Raw genomic sequence first — 24,860 nt, 5'->3', positions numbered from 1 at the left:
TGTTCTGCACCTTCCTGCCCTTCCCCCTGATAGGCAGGGTCCTACAGAAGGTAGAGGCAGACAGGGCTCAGATTATCCTCATAGCCCCAGATTGGGCCCGTCAACGTTGGTACAGGACTCTCCTGCAGCTTTTAGTGGACCGCCCCGTGCAGGCTGCCGCTCCGACCAGATCTCTTCTCCCATGTCTCCTCCACCCCAACCTGGCCACGCTCCACTTGACAGCGTGGCTGCTCCGTGGTTGAATGAGGAGGAGAGAAGGTGTTCTGAGGATGTTAGACAGGTCCTGCTCGAGAGCAGGAAACAGTCCTCACATCGAACCTACCTGGCCAAATGGTATCGGTTCTCCAGGTGGGCGAGGGAGAGGGGTTCTTCCCCCTCCTCTGCATCTCTCCAACTTATTCTTGATTACCTCCTGTCCCTTAGAACCCAAGGGCTGGCGCCCTCCTCAGTTAGGGTGCACCTGGCGGCCATTTCGGCTTTCCACCCCCTAGTGCAGGGCCACGCAGTGTTTTCACATCACATGGCCTCCCAATTCCTGAAAGGGCTGGATCGGGCGTTCCCTTATGCTAGACGCCTGGTCCCGCCTCACAGGGCCTCCATTTGAGCCCTTGGCCACATGTTCTTGGTCCCACTTATCATGTAAAGTGGCGTTCCTGGTAGCTATCACCTCAGCCCGCCGGGTCTCGGAGCTTAGGGCCCTGACCTCCAAACCCCCGTATACGGTCTTCCATAGGGATAAGGTCCAGCTCTGCCTGTACCCACCTTTCTGCCGAAGGTAGTCTCGGCTTTTCACATGGATCAGGACATCTTCCTCCCAGTCCTCTGTCCTAAGCCCCATGCCTCTAATGAGGAGCGACGCCTGCACATGCTAGATGTGCATAGTGCACTGGTTTTTTACTTAGGCCGAACCAGGCCATTCCTTAAATCCCCTTAGCTTTTCATTTCTTCTGCCGAGCGCATGAGGGGGCGACCGGTATCCACCCACCGGATCTCCCGCTGGATCACCTCGTGCATACGCACTTGTTACGACCTGGCAGGGGTTCCTCCGCCTCCTATAGTGAAGGCTTATTCAACGAGAGCTCAGGCCTCATCTGCTGCCTACGTGGCTCACGTCCCTATTCAGGACATCTGCAGGGCTGCTACATGGTCCTCTGTCCATACCTTTTCATCGCACTGTGCGATCATCTCCCAAACGCAGGGTGATGCCGGGTTTGGTAGGGTGGTGCTCTGCCCTGGTAACCCTTAAACTCCTACCTGCCTCCATCAGGTATAGCTTGGAGTCACCTACTTTGGAATACACATGAGCAATCACTCAAAGGACAGTTACCTATTCCGTAACTGGTATTCTTTGAGATGTGTTGTTCAGGTGTATTCCACATCCCGCCCTCCTTCCCCTCTGTCGGAGTTTTCTGGCAAGAAGGAACTGAAGGTGGGGGGGAGCGCGCAGCCCCATTTATGGCATGATATAGAGGCGCGACTCCAGGGGTCGCAGCAGGGCCCCCCCACTACAGGAAAGGAAAAACTAAGGGAAAAACTTCCAGCACCAGTGCACGTGGTGAGCCCGCACACCTACTGTGGAATACACCTTAGCAACACATCTCGAAGAACACCAGTTACGGAACAGGTAACTGTCCTTTCCTAAGGAGTGTTGGTAGAATAAAATATGAAATGTTCAAAATTTGGCATGCCTTCTGAAAAAGCTGGTATACAAGAATCAGCAGACAGAGAAAATATTTTATTTTTTTGTCATGTACAATCAGTAATTTTATTTTCTGGAAGCTTCTCATTCTGTTTTCTCTTAATGCTTCAGAGAGACTTTCCTCTGCTGTCTCCTACTCTTCTGTCTCTATTTTGTCATCTCTTTTTCTAGTCAGTTGTTTCCCCTTTTCTGTGGATTGTATATTTACTTGAAGACCAAGCACTATTAAAATTTACTTTAAAAAACACAATTTATAAACACTTCACACTACCTTTTTTAAACAGGAAATTTGTGTAGTTCGCTTCACCCCGGTAACTGAAGAGGATCAGATTTCCTATGCTTTGCTGTTTGCATACTTCAGCAGCAGGAAGCGTTATGGTGTAGCTGCCAATAACATGAAGCAAGTGAAGGATTTGTATCTTATCCCTTTAGGTGCCTCAGACAAAATTCCACATCATCTTGTACCTTTTGATGGACCTGGTAAGTACAATACAGAGCTTGGAAATTTACATATAGTGGCACCTCCCCCATGAATGAAATATGAAATGTACCTGAAAACTAAAGTTTAACTTAAGTTACAACAGTGTTTTTGAGAAAACTGAGTATTGCACATCTTATTCGAATAAAACATTACTGAATATCCTGGTGTTATGAGAATCTTCTGTAACAGATTGGAAACCAGTTTCCAACCCATAAAATTATTTGGATTAATGTGTTTAAATATTTAATCCAAAAAAAGGCTTGTGATTAATGTTTAACCCACACTGCGATGGGGCAGGGGATAGAGGGAAAGGTGAGAGAAAGTCTGATATTTAGTACAGCTCAGTGAATAGAGTGATGCAAGTGACTTCTGGAAGAGGTTTATTCACATTCACTCTGATTTATTTTCATGGATGCTGTCATGTAGATAAACCCTAAATTGAGTCAAAAAAACCCTTTTTAGTTAAACCAGGGCTAGTTTCTTGTTTAGTCAAAGGGTTTAGGTGAGAGAAGTGCAACTTGAAGAAGTGAACCCATAATGTGTAGGCATTGTGAAGTCATGTCTCTGGTTCCTTGGTCCTGCTTGGGGCCAGCAGTAGTGTGAGTCTGGGGCAGCTTTTATAGATACTGAGGGCTCTGGATTGTGGGGAGGAAAACTCACCTATATGAGCACCTTTGGTGCCCAGGTCCACTGCAGTGGTGGTCTGTTAAGTCTTGTTGAAAGTCTCTGGGTAAGGATAAAATGGGTAAAAAAACAAGGGTGATGTCATGGTAGAACAAGAGGTGGATGAGGCTTTAAAAAAAAAAATCGTAACAAAATCATCCAAAGCACAGGACTTGGTGGTGATGCGGGACTTCAGCTACCCAGGCATCTGTTGGAAAAATAACACAGCAGGGCACAGATTATCTAATAAATTCTTGGAATATATTGGAGACAGTTTTTTATTTCAGAAGGTGGAGAAAGCTCCTAGGTGACAGGCTGTTCTAGATTTGATTTTGACAAATAGGGAGGAACTGGTTGACAATTTGAAAGTGGAAGGCAGCTTGGGTGAAAGTGATCATGAAATGATAGAATTCATGATTCTAAGGAATGGTAGGAGAAAAAACAGTGCAATAAAGACAATGGATTTCAAGAAGGCAGCCTTCAGCAAACTCAGATAGTTGGTAGGTAGGATCCCATGGGAAGGCGGTCTAAGGGGAAAAACAGTTCAAGAGAGTTGACAGTTGTTCAAAGAGACATTATTAAGGGCACAAGAGCAAACTATCTCATTGCGTACGAAAGATAGGATGTATGGCAAGAGACCACCGTGGCTTAACCAGGATCTCTTCAGCGATCTGAAGCTCAGTAAGAGACCTAAAAAAAGTGGAAACTAGGCTAAATTATAATGGATGAATATAAACAAACAACACAAGCATGTAGGGACAAAATTATAGAGACCAAGGCACAAAATAACATTAAACTAGCTAGAGACATAAAAGGTAACAAGAAAACATTAGAAGCAAGAGGAAAACCGAGGACCGGGTAGGCCCATTACTCAATGTGGGGGGGAAACAATAACAGAAAATGTGGATATGGCAGAAGTGCTAAATGACTTTTTTGTTTGTTTTCACCAAAAAGGTTAGTAGCGATTGGACATCTAATATAGTGAACGCCAGTGAAAATAAGGTAGGATCTGAGGCTAATATAGGGAAAGAACAAGTTAAAAATTACTTAGATAAGTGTCTTCAAGTTGGCAGGGCCCTATGAAATACATATTAAAACACTTGAGGAACTGACTGAGGCGATACCTGAGCCATTAGTGATTATCTTCGAAAACTAATGGAAGACGGAATAGATTCCAGAGGACTGTAAAAAGGGCAACTATAGTGGCAATCTATAAAGAGAGAAATAAGGACAACCTGGGAAATTACAGACTAGTCAGTTTAACTTCAATACCCGGAAAGGTAATGGAGCAAATAATTAACCATTTTTCAAACATCTAGAAGATAATAAGGTGATAGGTAACAATCAGCATAGATTTGTCAAGAACAAATTGTGTCATACCAACCTAGTAGCTTTCTTTGACAGGGTAACAAGCCTTGTGGATAGGGGGAAAGCAGTAGATGTGGTCTATCTTGACTTTAGTAAGGCTTTTGATACTGTCTCACATGCCCTCCTCATAAACAAACTAGAGAAATACAACCTAGATGGAACTACTACAAGGTGGGTGCATAACTGGTTGGAAAAGTGTTCCTAGAGAATAATCATCAGTGATTCACAGTCCAGCTGGAAGGGCATATTGAGTGGGGTCCTGCAGGAATCAGTCCTGGGTTTGGTTCTGTTTAATAGCTTCATCAATTACTTAGATAACGGCAGAGGGAAGACGCTTATAAAGTTTGTGGATGGTACTGAGCTAGAAAAGGTTGCAAGTGCTTTGGAGGATAGGATTCAATTTCAAACTGATCTGGACAAACTGGAGAAATGGTCTGAAGTAAATAGGATGAAATTTAGTAAGGACAAATGCAAAGTACTCCACTTATATGGGAACAATCAGTTGTACGCACACAAAATGGGAAATGACTGCCTAGGAAGGAGTACTGTAGAAAGTGATCTAGGGGTCATAGTGGATCACAAGCTAATTGAGAGTCAACAGTGTAATACTGTTGCAAAAAAAAGTAAACATAATTCTGGGAAGTATTAGCAGGAGTGTTGTAAGCATGATGTGATAAGTAATTCTTCTGCTCTACTCTGTGCTGATAAGGCGTCACCAGGAGTGTTATGTCCAGTTCTGAGCACCACATTTTAGGAAAGATGTGTACACATTGGAGAAAGTCCAGAGGAAAGCAGCAAAAATGATTAAAGCTCTAGAAAATATGACCCATGAGGAAAGATTGGGGGAAAAATGGGTTTGTTTAGTCTGGAGAAGAGAAGACTGAGTGGGGGCATAACAGTTTTCAAGTACATAAAAGGTTTTTACCAGGAGGAGGGAGAAAATTTTTTTCTCTTTAACCTCTGAGGATAGGACAAGAAGCAATGGGTTTAAATTACAGCAAGGGAGGTTTAGGCTGGACATTAAGAAAAACTTCCTAACTATCAAGGTAGTTAAGCACTGGAATAAATTGCCTAGGGAATCACTGTCATTGGAACTTTTTAAGAGCAGGTTAGACAAACACCTGTCGGAGTTGTCTAGATAATACTTAGTCCTGTCATGAGTGCAGGGCACTGAACTAAAAGACCTCTCGAGGTCCATTCTAGTCCTACGATTCTATGATTCTCTGTTCCCATTTGGGGAAATGATTGTTGGGTGTAGAATGTTCAGTAGAACATCTGGCACTCTTCCCTTTAACGTCTATTTGTTTCAGTTCTTTATTCTGGCAGTTAATATCGTGAATCCCTACACATACAAAAATCTGAATAAACTTCAATTGAATCATTATTATTTTAAGTGAAACTTATGAGAAATTATATGCTAAAAAATCACAGTTAGCACTTGTATACATGAATATTAGTTACAGATGACAAGCTGTATACTTAGATTTTGCATTCCAAGTCAGGCATTTGAAATTTTTACTTATTTACATAGTAGCAAGGCTTAGCCAACCTAAAAATATATCCTTATATTCTTTATGGTAAGACTTTTTTGTGTAGAGCTGGTTTTTTTAGGCTGAACAACCTTGACATTGACCCTTCGAAAATTATGTATTTGTTATGCAATTTTTATATTCAGTTTTCTTCTTAATGAAAACACTGATGCTCCAACCACACCTGCTTTTGCTTGGCCATTTTGATTATGCTGGAGCCCTGGAAAGGGGAGTTTGTGCCACCAAAGGATTACCTCTACTTTGAGTTGGGGGAAAACTCAAGTAACTAGTTAAGGTGGCTTTTATATCCCCTTTCTGCTGTAGTGGGGCTGGGGATCTAGGCCAAGATATTTGAGTGTTGTTCATTTTTATTTTTAAAGATTTCCCTGGGCTAAATTCATTTAAATATGAGGGCAAGAAATTGACAGTGTTTGTGTTTTGATTGTGAGATAGCCATTACCTATATTTAAGCCAGTCCTTCTGGATATCAAGATTACTTATGCTCATTTTAGGTATATTTAAAAATATCCCAAATTAAACCTTTTGCTATGTTTTAATATGACGCATTGTTCTGCAGAGTTGATGGTAAGTTTGCATTATCATTGCCCATATGGTTGACTCAGATCACTAAAAGGAGACCTCCATTTTTAAGAGAACCTAAAGTTATCCCAAACAAACTACCTGATGGGCAGAATTTGCCTCCTATGAGGCAATGACATGAAAATGAGGTGCACTGCTTGAGCAGCTGTCTGGTTGCCTTATGCCTTTGAAACACACAGTACCTTTAGATACAGGAGAGAGCATACTGGGACGCAGTCCTTGCTATATCGTTGAAGAAGTGTAACTAATTTTTCACATAGAACAGCTCTCTTGAGTGAGAGGGGCTGATGGGACCCAAAGAATACTATAGACTTAAGATAGGTTATTCTTTTATTAAAATGATTCTCCAGATAAATGTATTTCATTCATTAATTGCTTTTATGATTTTACACAGGGATTGAAATACATCGACCGAATCTGTTGCTGGGTTTGATAATTCGCCAAAAAATGAAGAGACAGATTAGTGCTAGCACTAGCCTTGTTGATGAAATCCCTGAAAATGCCCCGAGTAACTTGCCGCCAGAAAAAAAAAGCAAACCGAGCAAACCTGAAGTCTCTAGTACAGAAGTAGTAGAAGAAGAAGAGGAGGAAGAAAATGATTTTTTTAATTCCTTTACAACTGTGTTACATAAGCAGAGAAATAAGCCTCAACAATCTAATACAGAAGAAATGCCAGCAGTTATTGAACCTGTAGTAGAAAGTATCAAACATGAGCCACCAAAGCCACTGAGATTTCTTCCTGGAGTTCTCGTTGGATGGGAAAATCAATCTTCTACTTTTGAACTAGCAAATAAACCACTGCCTGTAGATGATATTCTTCAAAGTCTTTTGGGTACTACAGGACAGATATATGAACACCATCAGTCAGTGGTGGACCAGTGTGCTAGTCAAGAAATACCTTCATTTGCTGAACAAACAAGCTTAGAAGAAGAAAAAATGAATGTTGCTGAAGAAACTGCTGATGAAGTTATAGAAACTAAGACTAAACTAGATGATTCACAAGAATCCACTGATGTTACAGTAACAATGGACACACCAGTTGCAGGGACCTCATGTTCTGCGGGAACTGTAGGAACTCTGATAAGTTTAAGTCTTAAGGGAAAACCACCAGATGTTTCTACAGAAGCATTTTTAGCAAACTTATCTGTTCAGTCACAGAGCAAGGAAACTGAGGAGTGTAAAGAGAATGATCCAAAGTGGCAGCTGTATGACACAGAGAATGTTTTGCAAGAAAGCAAAAGGACCACAAATTCTAGCTTCTCTTCTTCCTCATCAAATGCAGGTCAAGGAAGTGGTGATAACAATGTTAACATAGGTTCTGCTGAAAGTATGATTGCTAATACTTCCAAATCTCCACAGTTTATTAATCTTAAAAGGGACCCAAGACAAGCAGCTGGACGAAGCCAACAGATTAATGCTTCAGAAAATAAGGAGGGGGACGCTAACAGAAATGAAGAAAGACAAAATATACAATCAGACATCTCTGGAAGTGAGCAAATGGAGATGGAGAATAAACAGTCGGGAGAAAAGGGCTTAAATGTGTATCAAAGTGGTAGTCAGACATCTGAGATGCAGTGTACCTCTGCTCCAACTAAAACAGATAATGTATGTGCTTCACAAACGGAAGAGACAAAACACTTACAGGAAGATACACCGATGAAAAATATTGAAACAGTGCACTCATTTAGAAGAGGACCAGCAACAACCTCATCTCATTTTGAAAAAGAAAATTCTTCTCATTCTGAATTCACTTCCAAAGTTCCCAGCCCAGTTATGAGTGGAAACTTCTCACCAGTTAGACCTCAGCAGCACAATTTTCAGCATCTTAAATCTAATCTACCTGGATTTCAGTTTCAAACACTTTCACCTCCTAACTTCCCCCCCCAGAACAGCCCCATGTTTGGATTTCCTCCTCATCTACCACCTCCACTTCTTCCTCCTCCAGGTTTTGGTTTTGCTCAAAATCCTATGATGCCATGGCCACCTGTTGTTCATTTGTCAGGTCAGCCACCGCATTATGTTGGACCCATTGTTCAAGGGCCATCGCTGGCTCATAAACAGTCAAGATTTCCAGGGCCAGAAAACTTTTATCAGAGTAAAGACAATAAGAGACCAGAAAGACGTCATAGTGACCCTTGGGGCAGACAAGAACAACATTTAGAGAGAGGTTTCAGTAGGGGGAAAAGTGATCAGCATAGACAAAGGTTTTATAGTGAATCCCACCACCAAAAGAAAGACAGACATGAGAAAGAGTGGAACAGTGAAAAATACTGGGAACAGGATTCTGAAAGGAATAGACGGAAAGACAGAAACCAGGAAAAAGAGAGAGAGAAAAAAAGCAGAGAGGAAGGACATAGAGACAAAGAGAGGTTACGACTTTCACACAGTGATAGGGGATCTGATGGAAAATCCTCCAGGGAGAGTAGAAATCCAGAAAAAAAGATAGATAAACCTAAAAGTGAAGAACATTCTCATGAAAAGGATAAAGAGAGGGAGAAAAGTAGGGAGAGACATAGAGAACGAGAAAGTGAAAAGAACAGAGACAGACATCACAAAGACAGGGACCACAATGACAGAGCTAAAAGCAAAAGGTAAAAAGAGCAGGCAGTCTTTCAAAATCCTATTTAAATAATTGTTAGTTGTGTCCTAAAGTTTTGTAAAAATGCCTGCTAGGATTGTGCCATCTTTTTTTATTCATTGTTGGTGTTTTGCAAAAACAAGTTTGTGTTTTGGTACAAAGCTGTGTACCAATACTCATCTTCTTTTACATTATACCAACTATCCCTAGAAATAGGAGTTTAATATTTTTCAGAATTTTACATTGCTGTATATTCAAAATTTTAAAGATTTCTTTTATTAATATGCAATAAAGGCTTAGAAATTTCTTAGTTGATGAAGTTGGCTTTAGTCAAGTATGCATTATAGTTGCTGCCTTTGGTAATTTGTGCTCTCTTCTGTTTTAAGATGCTCCAGTAAATTTAAAAATGAATTTCAAATAATAGCCTTGTTTTTAAATTGCACTGTTTTTGAGGACTGTAGCAGAGTCTTAGTAACCCTTATACATTACAACACAAAATACAACATATGTTGAGTGGTGTGAAGTTTTTTTAATGATTCAGTAATACAATAAAAGAATTCAGCAGTATTTCCAGTAGTTATCAAGTATTTCTCAAGCATCTGAAGCAGTTTGTGACCAGAAATTAGAAGGCTGAGCTGTCCAAATGTTATTGCTTTAAACTGCACTTGTTTTAATAAGAACATTTTTTAAACTATATTCTTTAAACTATGATTTGTTACTAGTCAGTTAATTTTCCCATAATTTTTCATGCTTCAAAAACTTGAATACCTAAGCTTGTACATTATCTTGTGTTTTGCTATCCTTTTTACTGTAAAATGTAAATATTTTAAGGGATATTTTGATTCTAAAAATGATAAAACTTTCTCACATACTTTGTGTGTTTGATTTCATAGGTATGAAGCAGTAGACTAAACCAATATAACAAACAAGATGTAGAATGACTCTTGTAGCTTTGCTTTACACTTCATGACTAGTGATTTTTTTTATTTTATTTTTTTTGACCATGTCAGGGCTTTTAATAAACAGAGCAGTTCAGATTTTATGGTGATTGGCATCCACTGATACTTTTTTTAAAACCAAAATATTACTGTCTCTTATACTTTCTAAAAAAAAAAATACAGTATATTGCTCATATTGTTGAATCTGCTTTTGAAAAACAAATACTCAACCGTTACATTATTCTGTCCATCACACTGTTTTGCAGAATTTGGTCTAATTATTTTTACTTAAGAATATTGTGTATAAAGAAGTTTGAATACATTGCCTTACCTATGAACACAGCTTTTTGCACTTTGGTGTAGAATAAACCTCTTCTTTCCAATAACAGATATGTGATTAAAAGACAATAATTAACTTTTTTTAATTGGTCATATATTTAAAAGTAGCTTATTTGCAGACATTGCACATAGCTTTAAGCCAAATTAAATAAGGTTAAAATTAAAAATGTTTTATACCAAATAAAGGTGGTGGTAGCTTTTATTGTATAATTATTCCTAGGCCAATAGTCTGAAGATTCACAAAATAATTTCTCAACTAAATTAGGAACTGAAAGCCATAGTTAAAATCCTACGTGGCCTATGGTCTACAGGACTCAAACCATTCTGTTCAAAATTGGTTCAGTAATTGAAGTGGTGGTTGGGCTGTTAATTCTATAGGTGGTAATGAATTGCAAGCATTGTGGTGATGCTTAGAATTTCAGCAAATTGGGTTCTCTCGGCAAAGAAATCTAAGTTTAAATATCCTTTTCCTTTGGGGGTCTATATGCATAATACCATTCCTTTATATTCATTTTTGAAGTAGGTAATGTGCTTATTAGATTTATATTCTGATTTAAAGTGGTGACGTTGTTTATGGGATTATGATTTAAATAATTTCAATATCTGTACTAGCAGCAAAGAGTCTTGTGTCACCTTATAGACTAACAGACGTTAGGGAGCATGAGCTTTCGTGCTCCCTAACGTCTGTTAGTCTATAAGGTGCCACAAGACTCTCTGCTGCTTTTACAGATCCAGACTAACACGGCTACCCCTCTGATACTTAATATCTGTACTAGATGTCTGTTGTATAGGCTTTCTTTTAATCTGCCTATTAGTAGTCTTCTTCCCAATCTGCTGGTACTAACAAGCCACCTCATATTCTGTTTGTATCATAAAAATAATTCAGTACCAGTGAAACTGAACTGCTACTCCTTTAAAAAAAAAAAAAAAAAAAAAAAAAATTAGCATGCCTAATTATGTTAGGATTGTTTGCTTGAAAAGGTAATTTGTGTACATGATAGCTTGGCCCATGCTGCATCACATAGTCAAAAACTTGCTAAGTGGATATAGGGTAACAGTGGTGTCCAACGTGTAGCTCTCAATTGTGACTTTCAAAGACACCTGTGTTAAGAACATTTTTAGTTGATGATGACTGGCAAATCTGTTCCCAGAGTCCTGCCCTTCAGTTACTAAACTGAAGTGTTTGAATACATCTCATCACTACAGAGCGGTAGTATAGGCTGCTGCCTCCCTAGTTTGCCTCCCATATTCTCCCCTGTAGCCCTGGGAGTTCCTCGGGTGTGAGCTGGGGAGTGTTGTGAGCAGCTGTTAACTGTTCCCCTGCTGCATCACATGGTGGGCGAAGGGGAGAGAGTAACTGGTTACTCCATTGTCTGGCTAGCTGCTAGGCTGTGGGAAACTTGGGGAAGAGAGCAGGATAGATGGCTCCCTTCCCCTCCCACCAAGAGGTAGCCTGGGAAAGGGAGAAAAAAGGAATAGCTGAGAACCAATAACCTTCCTAATATACCTGTTACTCCTCCCTGCTTCTTGGCACCAGTTATCCTAGTAGGCTTCTTTAACTTGCTAAATGGCAACAGTCCATTGCGGGGTAGCTGGAAAGCAATATTCTTCAGCTACTCTTCTCTCTATTTCTGATATGTCTACTGGGAAGAGCGAGGCATAGGGCAACCTTACACTGGAGAAATCCCCAGCAAAGGACTTGTGAGCAGTTTCTGCTTCCTTTGCATTGTCTGAGCAGCATAAAGAAGTGGACCAAGCAAGTGTCTGTCCCACAGTATTGACTGTTGTCCCTTAATATTTAAGAAATAGTTTGATGAATAGGGGAGACATTGCTGCTTTATATGTATCCTGAAATGGGCCTGGAATTTTGACATTTCACTGGGTACTTCAGATAGATTTAAATTATTTATTTTGTCTCCTTAGAAGGGATCCAGCCTTTTACTTACATGATTCTTGCTGAGTAGCTGGTTTTGTATCTTGAAATAAATCCATGTAATTTCTGTTCTCTGCAGTTGAGTACACTGTGTATATATGTATGTGTGTGTATATATAGTTAATTCCTAATATGAGAAGAGAGCTTGATCTTGAGCTGGAATAAAAGGGAAGAAGGTAGAAATCCACCACTTTTGTTTTGATGTAAACATTTTATTTATACAGTAAATTAATAGCAGTCGATTGAAATTAAAAATTTAAATAGCATTGGAGGCCATAGTATAACTGAGCACATTAAATATAACTCAAGTATCTTTGTTTTATTTCTTGTTTATTAAAGTACTGATCATTAAAGTAATGATAACTAGGCATTTGCAAAATGAATTAAACTTGTTTACTTTGCATAAAAGGGTTTTATCTATGGTTGAGGTTTTAAGCTGACACGAGGATTGAACTTCAGTGGGAGATCTGTGGCTATATCCCCTAGACATCTTGGAAAATCTCAACCTACGCTGAAGGAAAACTCCAGTGTTTTCCTATGAAACACTGTATGTACATGAAGTTATTCCACAAATGCTGACTTTTTCATGCTTTACGGGCAGTTTGTAAGACAAAGTAAGACTTGGATAAACTTTTTGGTATTAAAATAAATGGGAAAAGTACTGGATTCTGGATGATAGTAGTAGACAGATTTGTGTGTGTGTAAATAAAACTCAAGCAAATGTAGTTAATTTTCTGTATACTATTGCCAGTTGGTTTCCAGGAATTCCAGGTAAAACTAGGCAACCTGTACTCCATCACCCTCCCTGAGAACTGGTTTCTAATGTCTGCCTTTCTATTTCTTTACTAATACAGTGTACTTAAGAATGCTAGGCTAAAGAAGCTGGAAAGGAGGCATTAATTTAAACATTTCTCAGGGCATTTATTCTTGTAAACTGTCACTTTCAGAGTACAAAACGGTCTCAGGCAAAATAAATCTATAAAATCAAAGTTTCCTGTTTTCAAAATAGTATCTAGAAATGAGATTAGTATCATAAGTAAATTTGACCATTTTTCATCTGTGCTGTTCACCCAACTATATAAAAAGTTTGGTAGTTTATAGTAGCAAGCAAGTAGTTACAGCATGTGCGTAATACTACTAAGCATGTTACTAAAAAGGAGTCTCATTCTAATATTACTAGCCAATAGACAGGGTGGAGTATAAACCTACTCATCTGTTCATGTGGGGTTTTTTTAACCCTAATTGTTTTCAGTTAATCCCTATCTCCATCATAAACATTGTAGCCTTCTGCCTTAATTAATTGGATTGTTTTAGAATCTTGAAAGAGTACAACATCTTTAATTTTACCAACTAGCTGCCGACTAAAAAGCCCTGAAGTGACTATGTTTACTTTTCTGCCCAGTTCAAACCCACCAAAATAGCAAATGCCTCCATAGTTTAGAGCAATGTATTTTCTTTGTGGATCAATATCTTCAAAGAGAACCAGATATTCATCAAGGTACACTTTAATAGAAGTCTGGTTTTGAGCTATGGTGACAAAATGCCATCTCTTGCAACAAAGGGAATGTTTACTGTGAATTAAAGGGACAGAGATTTTTTCTCCAAGATTAACCACAACTTTTAAGGTCCCATTAGTAAGACCAACTGCAAGAAAATCATTGTCTTCATTTTCAGCTTTTCCCATCCATAAAATTAAACCTTCACTCTGACTTGTAGTAAAATTTAGAGATACGCTGGTAAATCTGAGGTCTCTCTTTCCATAATGAGGATCCATGTATTTGATGTATGAATTACCTGCAAATTTTGCAGTAGAAAATGAGATTTCATTGTCACAGTATCTACCCGACCATCCTAGTGTACATGCACAACTGTATGAAAATAAAATGGGATCAGGAATACAAAGAGCCTGGTGCAGACAACCATTATGTGAACAGTAAACAGATTGTTCACACGTGTTCCCTGTCCAGGGTTGAGGACAAAAGCAAGAAAAGCCTGAGTTTTGAACTTGACATTTACCATTATTTTTGCACACTGTGTACCCGCAAACAGTTCCGTCACAGTCACCTACATTAGAACCATCTTTAGGGTCTGCCTCAGTGAGTTTTAGTTCTCTGTGGTTTATAATAATTTCTCGTATACACCCGCTGAAACCTATGGGTTCATTCTCTATTGCCATTGAATTGACAAGATTTAAGGATGACACTCCTCCGACATAGAAATCTGTGTTTATGTCGAGGGCAGTCATTCCAGCACTGGCTTTCTGGGTAATGTTGATGCCATCCAGATCCAGGTAACCTTCATTACCTATTCTTCCTGCTTTAAGGAAATGCCATGTACTTCCATTTGTACATACGTTTTGAAGAGACTGTAAGATGATTATCTTGTCGCCAAGGCTGTAGCGTAGTTGTACAAATCCATTTACTAAGGATATACATAGAAAGTCACCTGTGGAAATAAATTAACTTGATGTCAAATAGATTTTACTTTGAGATGGTTTAGGTAGCAACTCATATAGTTAAGGTGTCCTGACACTTCATTTTAATACCCTCTTTTCAGTTGCTTGTAACTTTACAAGACTCAAACTATTCAAGCTGAAATTTTCCATGTTGGGTGTGTGCCTTAGTCAGCATTTAAAAAAAATACATGTATTTCAGCTATTTCTGAGAATGAGATTAGGGGGAAAAAATTTTTTCCCCCTGTGTTAAAGTTTTACAACTGCTTGAGAAGCTCTGTTGCCTCACTCTGGAGCAGGGATTTGAAATTTGGCAAGGTGGAAGTGGGGATTGGAAAAAGATTGCCCTCTTATCCACAATACATGTTGTGCAGTCCCTGAAAAACTGTCCAAGTTATAAGTCCCAGAAAAATTTGAATTTAAAAGTGCTCAGCAGAGGCTTGCTAGAATTTAGCAGCTTAAATTCCCTGAAGATTCTGTCTTCACTGACTGAACGTGCCTTAGCCCTCCCTGTCTGCAACCAGGTTGTGCATGTACTATCTCCGGCACACCTGAACATGCCTCATCCAAGGGGTTCAAGTCCCTTACTGTGCTTCTCCCTGGGACTGCTGTGGCACCAGGCACAGGGACTGCGGAGGGAGACATGCTCCCCATGTTTCTGCTGCATCCAGGCAGCATGGAGGAGGAGGAAAAGAAACAGCCTGGGTTGAAAGCAGAGGGGTGAAGAACAGGTGTGGAGGAGGGTGAAGAGATGGAGAACAGTAGTTGTGTTAGCAGCAGGAGCCAGGACTGGGAGGACAGGGGCAGAAGACAGGAGTGGGGCATAGTTGCTAAGGTAAGGAGCTGGAGATGGGGACGGGGGAATAGAAGTAGGGAGGGGAAAACATGGGCAGGAACTGAGGTGGGGGACAAGAGAAGAAACAGCAGCACTGCTTATTCTGTTTGTGGGATGAGGCAGGAAAATAATATGTGGTCATGAAATTAAGGACTGTCATGCATGCACATAATGGACAAATTGAGGCTGGAAAGAGGTAACCTTAACACTTGCATTTCCTAACATTTGAGTGCTTGACTTTGCAACTTAATTTTCTTTTAATATAGTTTTTCTTTCTGTAATAGATATAAATGACAGTGCTATCAAACAGGCGCTTTCCCCCTCTGTAGCCTTTTATCAGTAAAACTGACATTAAAATGTAAGAAAATTAAATATGGGTTTTTTTATTGTGATTCATCATGCTTAAAAATGAAATCACCTGCCAGGGGTGAGTTCATTAGGATTAAATTCATGAATGACTAATTTCTCAGGGAAACTCAGTTTGACTCTTCGTTACTTTATTTTGAGTAGATCACATGCATCCCAGGAGAACTGTATTGACTTTAATGGAGTTACAATGGGGATGAATTTGGTTTTATAAGTCTTCAGCAAATGAGGCAGAGTTTCACCATCTCAGTCATGGAACAGTTCATATAGCTGGGAGTGTGCAGGACATGTCATACAAGTTCAGTTTGAGAAAGAAGTGAATTCCTTTACCTACCATGTGCAAGAATAGAATGATCTGTTTAAATCTAATGGTTCATTGTATGATTGATTGATACCAGTCTCACCAAATCTTTCCCATAAACACATGTCATTTTAAATCAAATGTGAGAATATGGCTTCATAGTTTGATATTTTTTATTTACTGGACCTGTTACCTTGCACAACTTGTACTATGCAAATACCCTCTAATCTTTGGGTTGAAGTAAGTGGAATACACATTTTGAAAAGCCTTGCATGAAAATTGCACAATAATATAGGAAACAAAAGTACAAAACCAGGATGTGCATCCATTTTACATCTGCTGTTTCCACAGTAAGTCTGGCATAATATATTGCAGCTCAGCATGCATGACAATTCTGGCTGTCTGAGCTGCCCTCTCTGCAGTTCAGGGGGGCGGATCCATGTTTTGCGCCGTATAGTTTGGCCATGCCCCTTCTGGCTTGCTGCCAGATTATCTGCCTCCACTGCAGCAAACAGTGGTGGTGTATTTTGCTACCACCTTTACTCCTTTCTGTTTTTCTGTCTAGTGTTTTGAGCAGTGGGGACTAGTATTCTTCCTCCTCTACTGATCAATTAATTCTTTGGGGGTTTAACTGTCCCTGAGCCTCCACTGCAGTAGCTCCCTGCCAGCTCCTCTGCCCCTTAAAGGCCTGGCAGAGTGATCAAGAAAGCACCAAGTGGTTTTCTATATATAAGGCAGCTTTCCTAGGCTCAGCAGATGGTGAGTTGTATCCAGCTGTCTGTCCATAACTCTTAAATCCCAGAACTACAAGTCGGACAGGAGGGTGTGGTACTTGACCTACTGAAGCAGCAGCCACACCAGCAGAGGAAAAATGGACCAGGCACGCCGGTGCAGAGCTGGGTAAGGCTCCAGAAGCAAGGAGGACCCTGAGCATTTGAGCTGATGGATAAGTCCCAGGGGATCCCTTCAAAACTGAGCCCTCCTTCCCCCAAATTTTAAAGTGGGTCCTGAACGCACTGGGGAAAGAAACGGGGCTTCTAATCAACCTCCCTCCTTCCCAAGGTGAGGGTGTTGATAGTGAGTTCTCTCCTCCCAGGGGGAATGGGACCCAGTGTGGGAGGATTCAGAGACAGACCTCTCAAGAAGACTACAGGCCCTAACGAAGATAAGTCTTATAAGACTTCATGAAAGCTATGCTCCCAAAGCCTGCAAAAAGGGTTAAATAAAAAAAGCCTAAATATTGAAAGAAAAAGCAGAAAAACTCCAGGAGGTGAGTTCTCTTCCCTCCCATCCACTGAGGAGGGTGAGTTGTCTGGCTCTGAAACTTGAGAAAGTTCCTGAGAGTGAGTCTCAGTGTAAATTTCTCCCCTCAAAATCCTCTCATGAGGCTGCAGTTACCCCTTTATTCCTCATTTGATGAAGTGATTAGGGATGCATGGAACAAGTCTGACAAGGGCAAGCACATTAACAAGAGTGTCCTCAGGCTTTGTGACATTCAAGAACCAAAAGGCTCTATTGCTGAGCTACCGAAGATGGATGCTGCTGTGGCATCTCTCACCAGGGTTATGGTTATTCCCGCAGAAGGATACCCTGTGGGTAGAAAGATGGAGGCCACTCTCAAAAAAGGTCTTCAAAACCTCTTCAGCCACTTTCCAAGCATCCCTGGCTGTGATCTGGATATGGGAATGATAGTGTTCCTTCAGATGAAAGGTTCTCTGGGTTCCCTTCCATCTTTTTCATTTTACTGAAGTTCATGGGGGGGATATTAGAGCCATTTGCAATCTCAGAAGGCTCAACAAGTGGATGAAGAAAATGAAGTTTTGGAAGGAGACCCTGGCATCTAAGATGTCTTCTCTGTCATGGGGGTACTTCAGTAGATTTAGCAGATGCATATCTCCTTATCCCTATCAGACTGTGCCACCACAGACTTCTGAGGTTCACGTACAGCAGGAAACCTTATTAGTACCTAACATTCCCATTTGGCCTGCCTCTGGCCCCCCAGGGTATTTACTAAAATGCTGGTGGTGATAATAGCCAGACTTGAGTAGCAGGGAGCTCACCTTCAGTCCTTCCTGCACAACATCCCGATTGGAGCTCCATCACAGTCAGCACTGCATAGGGCCATGTCTTGAACATTGAATCTCCTTCAGATTCATGGTTTCATCATTAGCAGGGAAAAAAGTTCTCTGGTTCCATTCAGAAATTTATTTTCTTGCTCCTGAGCTGCCTCCAACTTCTGGTACTGCTGGTATCATGATTAGAGATTACTCCATGGACACAGTCACACATCAGAAATCTTCAAGCATTCACACTAAAGGTGTGGGACCACTTCTTGGAACACATGAAAGATCAAGTACTGGTTCCGACACAGATGCTCAACTCCTTACAAGGGCAGTCAGCCCATGAATATAACTGCAAAGTCATGCTCATCTGCCTTCCAGATCCTTTAGTCCTTGCAACTGACACCAGCTTGGAGGGCTGGAGAACTTGCTTGGAGACCCAAACAGCTCAGGACCTCTGGAGCGAGGATGAAAAGGCTCTCAGCCTAAGCTGCTGAGAGCAGTCAAGCCAGCTCTACAAAAGTGCCAGACCATCCAAGGGGAAACCATGTCCTGGTTCAATATGCCAATATGACAGTGGTCACAAATTTAAACAACCAAGGGGCAATAAGGAGTCCGGCACTGTGTGTGGAAGCAATGGAGATAATGAAGTGGGCAGAACAGTTCCTCCTTTTTCCCAGAGCAATCCACATCATATGGAATCTGAATGAAAAGACAGGCTCAGCTAGTGCAGGGTCAACAACTCCAAGTGGTGCCCGACTCTGGAGATTTTCAGTTTCATCTTTTAGTCTCCCTTCAACCACTCTGTTCGCAAATCATACAAATGCGAAGAGGCCAAAATACTTCACAAGAGAGGCAGAGCACAGATCCATGGGGACAGATGCCTTATCACCCAGTTGGCCTCAAGGCCTACTTTACATGATTCCACTCTCTGTTACTTGGGAAAGGTGGTCCAGAAAATAAAAGAACAGGCAACAGTAATACTGATAACTTCCCATTGGCCAAGGAGACCTTGATTCTCAAACCTGATAGAGCTGACACTGGAGCCCCCACTCCACCGTCCATGGAGACCAGACTGCCTCTCACAAAGTCCTCTTCTTCATCCAGACCTCAAACAATTTTAACTAACAGCCTGACTATTGAGAGGGAGGCACTAAAAGGTCTCAGTCTGTCCTTCACAGTCATTAAGAGATTATTTTAATCTAGGAGAGTATCAACACTAAAAGGGTACTACTATGTGTGATCCAGATTCAACAAGTGGTACCAACAGCACAATGCAAATTCAGGATTGCCAACCATTCTGCACTTTCTCCAAAAAGGCATAGACAGAGGCCTTCAGCCCAGTACCGTTGCGCATCAGTTGTCTGCTCTTAGTAGTGTGCTATTCATAGGATCCTAAGGCTCCTTGGAAGACAATCCACAGGTAGCATTCCTTGGGGCTGTCTGATTAGCCAGACGGGCAGTCAGGCAACTCTTTCCAAAATGGAACCTACTGCTAGTTTTTAGGGCTCTGACAAGCCATCATTTTGAGCCTCTGACTTCAGTGTCAGACTTTTATTTATCCATTGACTTGTTTCTTAACTGTCACATGTGAATGTCAGAGCTGTGACAGCCTTATCTATTCAGGAACCTTAATTAATTGATTAGCCTTGTTAGAGTTGGTATGGCAACACCCATTTTTTCATGTTCTCTGTGTATATATAGATCTTCCTACTGTATTTTCCACTGCATGCATCTGATGAAGTGGGTTTTAGCCCACAAAAGCTTATACCCAAATAAATTTGTTAGTCTCTAAGGTGCCACAAGTACTTCTCATTCTTTTTGCTGATACAGACTAACACGGCTACCACTCTGAAACCTGAGACTTGTGGGGGAGACTGCTGCAGAAGGAAAATTTCTGCCAATAATTTATTCCTTTTAATACTTCTATTTGAGAAGAGTCCCTTCCTCTCAAAAGAGTTAAACAAAAAATTTGAGGACATTTAATTTTAGTTGCTTGTCACAAAAAAACGGTAATTTTATAAAATAAATACACATGCTTGTATCTTGCAGCAGACTTTTTGATTCTGCTTTATTCAAGTAGCTGCTCAGGGGACTTATCATTTAGAGTCAAATCCTCCAGCCCTGCACTGAACCTGTTTTCAGGCTTTGCAGGCTTGTCAGAGAGAAGACACAGAAGCCCATCTCCAAATGGCAGTGCAGCCTCTCCTCTGCGACTACTGCAGCACCTCTGCAACTATGGTAACTAGATCTATGGTGTTATGCAGAAACAGGCCACAACCTCACCCAAGAGCCACCATCCATAATACTAGATCCTTATGGAGCACAGTTCAAGGAAGTTGAGGGACCCATCTCTTTCCCCACACTATCTGACTGCACTGATTCCATTGCCTTTTGGGCCTTGTATACCCAAGGAGTGAAGGTGGTGAGGAGTGGTATTTAGGCTTAAAATAATTTGTTGCACTGCAAAGTTATTATTGATAAGCATGTAACATGGTTATCATTGCTGTAGTATAAGTGACGGGGCATGGAATGGCTTAAGGTAATGTTCTCCCGCTGAATATGTGTAACTCAAATTATCAAAAAAAAATAATTTTGTGAGTGTATGGAGGAGAGGGTTGATGTCTCAGGAAGCAACTTAAGGGAGTGGAATGATCACATTTCTAAAAATAAATCCTGATTGTAAATTAAAACAGTTTCTTTAATACACTCTTTGCTGTGGCCATCATAGTAATTGTCCACAAGACTGATCTCAGCACCCCACATGTGGGAGACAGGTGGGCTCTCCACCAGCTCAGAACATGATAGCACAGAGGGAAATATTAAGGGGGAAATGGAGAAAGGCTACTGGCTCAGCACTTGTGTGGATGGATCCAATATCCTGGAAATTAAAATGGGGAGAATAGCAGAGCTGTGACCAGTGCAGCAGCTGTAAAAGGTCATGAAGAGCTTGCCCTGAAGCCTGAGGATCCCAGATTGATGAGGAAATTGTGCCTTCAGCTTTCTGTAGTACAGCTGTATAAAACCTGATTGCTTTGGCTTTATGTGGGATTTGTAAATGTCACCACACGCATAAGGGTTTGAACACCATAAATATATTTTGATTACAATTTGGGCAGGACTTGGGTACATCATATTTCAGGCTGGCAAGTACAGTAGTGATACGTAAACTTAGATAATTTACTGTCTACTGTTAGATAACTATTTGTAATACTCATGGTACCCTGTAGTAACTAAAGAATACACGTTACCATATCTACTGATGTGCAGGAAAAGTGCTTAAGTACTGGAGATTTTCTGGCCTGTATTTACTGGCCTTCAAAAATTTTAATTGTATTATGAAAAGTACAGGTAGAAGTTGATTTACTTGTTATACAATGTGAACACCTAATTGCTGCTACAATAACACAATCTTGAAAATTAGCTTTCCTAAATCTTTTAAAACTGCATAAGATCTAGCAAAAATTCAGCTGTGACTGACAAATTAATTTTTTTTTTTTACTTTAAACAATAGTATAAATATGGTGTGGGTGGTAGCTGGGATTGTCACATTGAACTACTAGAAGCAAGCCTATTCAGAAAGTTTGCAGGTCGCATATTTAGGTGAATATAAAAATTATATTTGACCTGCCACCAGTTTTCATTTGGCCATTTGTTCCTTTACTGGGGTTCAAGTATTTGGGGGATGGTGTGGGGACTGAAAGAAAGTGAAGCAAAGAGTGCATTCCAAGAGCTACCCTAGTTCATGGGTCTTAAGCCTGCTAGGACTACTTCTACGGGTGTCTGCATTGCAAGCTGGGGTGTGATTCCCAGCGCAAAGAGACATACTTGCATGAGGAGGGGGCCAGGCTAGCTGTCCCCAGGATGTGACTACAATCTCAATGGCCATGTAGTTGAGGTGGCTAGCTTGTTCCTCATCTTGCACTTCCACAGCTGCATTCTGTTTTTAGCTTGTTAACTTGAGAGCAAGCACAAGTATGACTATGCAAGTTGGGAATCACATCGCCCAACTCAAAGCGTACATACCCTAAGGCTGCAAAGGTAGGACTGTCTCCACGTGCCCACTCAATCTTTGCTCTCTGCTGACTACTACTCTGGTTATTGTAACATACATTCAGAGAAAATCAGATTAGGATAACAAAACTTTATTTCATGTTATCATGGGGCAATGACATTTATCCCTCCTGCCTTAGACTGGATTCAAACCAGTGGCCTACAAGAGACAAACTGTAAACTGATATTTTTAACTATTGAATGAAGAGCCCACCTACAGCAATGTTAAGTTTTAGAGTAGACTGTTGTGAAAATATAAATCAATCAGGATGGGCAGTGGGCACTTATGGAAGGACTATTTATGGTTTCAGTGCACCCTAGACAAGCATAATAGTGTGTTCTGTGTGTATACAAAAGCACACAGAGTTAATGCTCAGTTTCTAAAAATCCTTAAAGTAAAGTAAGAATATCCCACAGCTTGATTGTGAATAGCCCCCCGCCCCATGGGGCTCTTCCCTCAGAGGGATCTGTGCAGAGGCGAGAAGGCTGGACCAATGGTGCACTAAGGAAGGATGATATCTTCCTATCAGCTTTGCAATCGTCCCCTAGCATGACAGTTCAGCTCCTCATGCTGTATTAAATAGCTACTGCCAGGCATGGTGGAATGGGGAGGGGCAATGGGAGCTAGCATCCCTACATTGGAAATATTGTGTGGGCTGATCTATATTTTTGCCCTCTTAGTTGTTCCACTATACATAGTGGGACCCAATGTTACCTATAAACTGTATGGAGAGACAGAAGCAAGAGCGTTATCCAGAGGGGCTGAAGTGGCTGTCACAGGGCTGGGATTTGGTCTACAGAGCAAGTAGGAACTAGGGTGATTGTGGTAGGAATGGGACCAACTACCCCTGCAGCTGGTGAGAGAGAAACAAACCGCCAGGCCCCCACCTTCCAGTTTGGAGCTGTCACTTCCTACTCTCCTCCAACTTGGTCCCAGTAACAGCCTCTGCAGACCACCCACTCTGCTATTCCTTAGTTCCTCCATTAAAACTGAGCTTCCACCATCTCTGGCTGCAGCCCACCATCTCCTGCAGTTCTGCATGTGAGCTGTCCCCTTCTCTCTGCTATTTCTGGAAACAGTTCACCATTGCAGCCTGGAGTCAGTACTTGACCATGCCCTCTCATGGAGCCTCCCAGAACATCTGGCTTTGCAGCACCAGTCAGTGGCAGTTTGCTTTGCTTCCAACTGCTTTCTTGCCAACTTCGATTTTTTAAAAGCCTTTCAGGCAGCAGCAAGTACTTCAAGCTCTACCCTCCTTTCCTCATAAGTTGGCAGCATGTTGGTTTCAATGACCTGGATCTGCTGCTGCAATGCCTCCCCTGGGGGACTCTTCTGTTCCTTCTCAGGTATAGCACAGCAGACCTGCAAATGCTAGGTAGAGCACTACTGTGATTTAGTCTATAAGGCAGCTTTAGCAGGCTCAGAAAAGGGTCATTTATCCGCTGGCTCGAGGCATGGGGTTCAAGGTCAGACCAGCATCTGAGGGCATCCCTTCTCTCATGTAGCCACCACACCTCCACTGCAGAAAGGTGTGAGCTGATAGCCTCATGGAGAGGGTCTGGGGGAATGCTATTCAACCAAATCCTTAGGGGGTAAGTTCTGCAGCAACCCACATCTGCAAGAAAAAGCCTCATAAATCCCCTTTGCTTCCCAACTCACATAGTTTTTTAGCACCCTCGGGAAAGAAACAGGGCTCCTAACCTCCCCTTCTTCCCAAGATGAGTTAGGGATTCTTATGAAAAGACACCCACACAAAATGTAGGCATTAGATCCAGAGGAGAAGGATGCAGAGAGAGAGAGAGAGATAGCCAAAGAGATTAAGGCTCTTGGTATAAAGGCCAAAAGAGACCCTGCTCTGGCCACAGCCATATTGGAACTTTGTGAAAAAGGGGAAAAGAGCCCACAAATCTTAAAAACACACAAAGGAAAAGAAAATATTAAAAGGCTGAGCAATACTTGTCCATGTGCTCAGATTCTACCTTCTTTAGTGAGGGAGGACAGCTTTCTGATTTGGGCTCAGAATATGGCAAACAGGAAAAAAAAACAGGAAAGGATTCTCCCTACCCCACCCCATTTCCACCCAGCTCCCCTCAAAATTTGTTTCTGGGATCATGAAAATAGCATCCACTGTTTAGATCCAGCCTGACAATGAGGTTTTAGATGAGAAGGCAAAGGGCAAAGTCTCGCCAGCTAAATCTCAGCCTAAACCAGCAATACTCCTTCACTCTTCCTTTGAATCAGAGATTAAAGGAAATGCCTTAAGTAGCCATCCAATCAAATTTTAAAAGATGCAAGCACCAAATAAATAAATAAATAAAGCACCACCCTAAAATTACAGAGATACCAAAGGTAGATTCTGTGGTGGCATCACTAGCAAAGGATATGATAATTGCTTCAGGAAGGGATTTTTTCCCCCTTCACAAGGACACAACAGACAGGAAGGTGGAAGACTCAGGAGGGATTTTAAGTCGTCTTCAGCAACTCTCAGATGTCTGGGACAGTACCTCCTTTGCCAGAACCATGATGTCCTGGCTGGCTAACATAAAAGACCTAGACAACAGAGCCCATCTTGATTACAGGTCCATCCTTAAGAAAATATCCCTGGCAAAGATGGTTGTTGCAGAGACCTCAATGGACAAGACCTACCTTCTCAGATAGGGCCAT

At 41.2% G+C, this 24,860-nt stretch overlaps 2 protein-coding genes across 16 annotated transcripts in view; one reads left to right on the top strand and one right to left on the bottom strand.

Annotated features, from left to right (window-relative positions):
• PHF3 (PHD finger protein 3) overlaps nt 1–9,789 on the top strand; it is an 80,395-nt gene extending 70,606 nt beyond the window's left edge. For 11 of the 15 annotated variants that reach the window (XM_039531955.1, XM_039531953.1, XM_039531950.1 and 8 more), the window contains 2 exons: nt 1,984–2,179; nt 6,735–8,935. In XM_039531955.1, coding sequence (XP_039387889.1) covers nt 1,984–2,179; nt 6,735–8,935 — 2,397 coding nt within the window. Of the gene's footprint in view, nt 1–1,983; nt 2,180–3,797; nt 3,846–6,734 lie in introns of all 15 variants that reach the window. The other 4 variants (XM_039531964.1, XM_039531956.1, XM_039531951.1 and 1 more) reach the window with 4 other exon arrangements.
• Nucleotides 9,790–13,380: 3,591 nt separating this feature from the next.
• Nucleotides 13,381–24,860, bottom strand: part of LOC120401167 (protein eyes shut homolog) — an 83,101-nt gene continuing 71,621 nt past the window's right edge. The window contains exon 6 of the mRNA XM_039530825.1: nt 13,381–14,573. Coding sequence (XP_039386759.1) covers nt 13,381–14,573 — 1,193 coding nt within the window. The remainder of the gene's footprint in view (nt 14,574–24,860) is intronic.

This window comes from Mauremys reevesii, linkage group 3 (assembly GCF_016161935.1).
Source record: "Mauremys reevesii isolate NIE-2019 linkage group 3, ASM1616193v1, whole genome shotgun sequence".
Classification (NCBI taxonomy): Eukaryota; Metazoa; Chordata; order Testudines; family Geoemydidae; genus Mauremys; species Mauremys reevesii.
The sequence above is the reverse complement of the archived record's forward strand: the minus strand, read 5'-3'. Positions and strand labels throughout refer to the sequence as shown.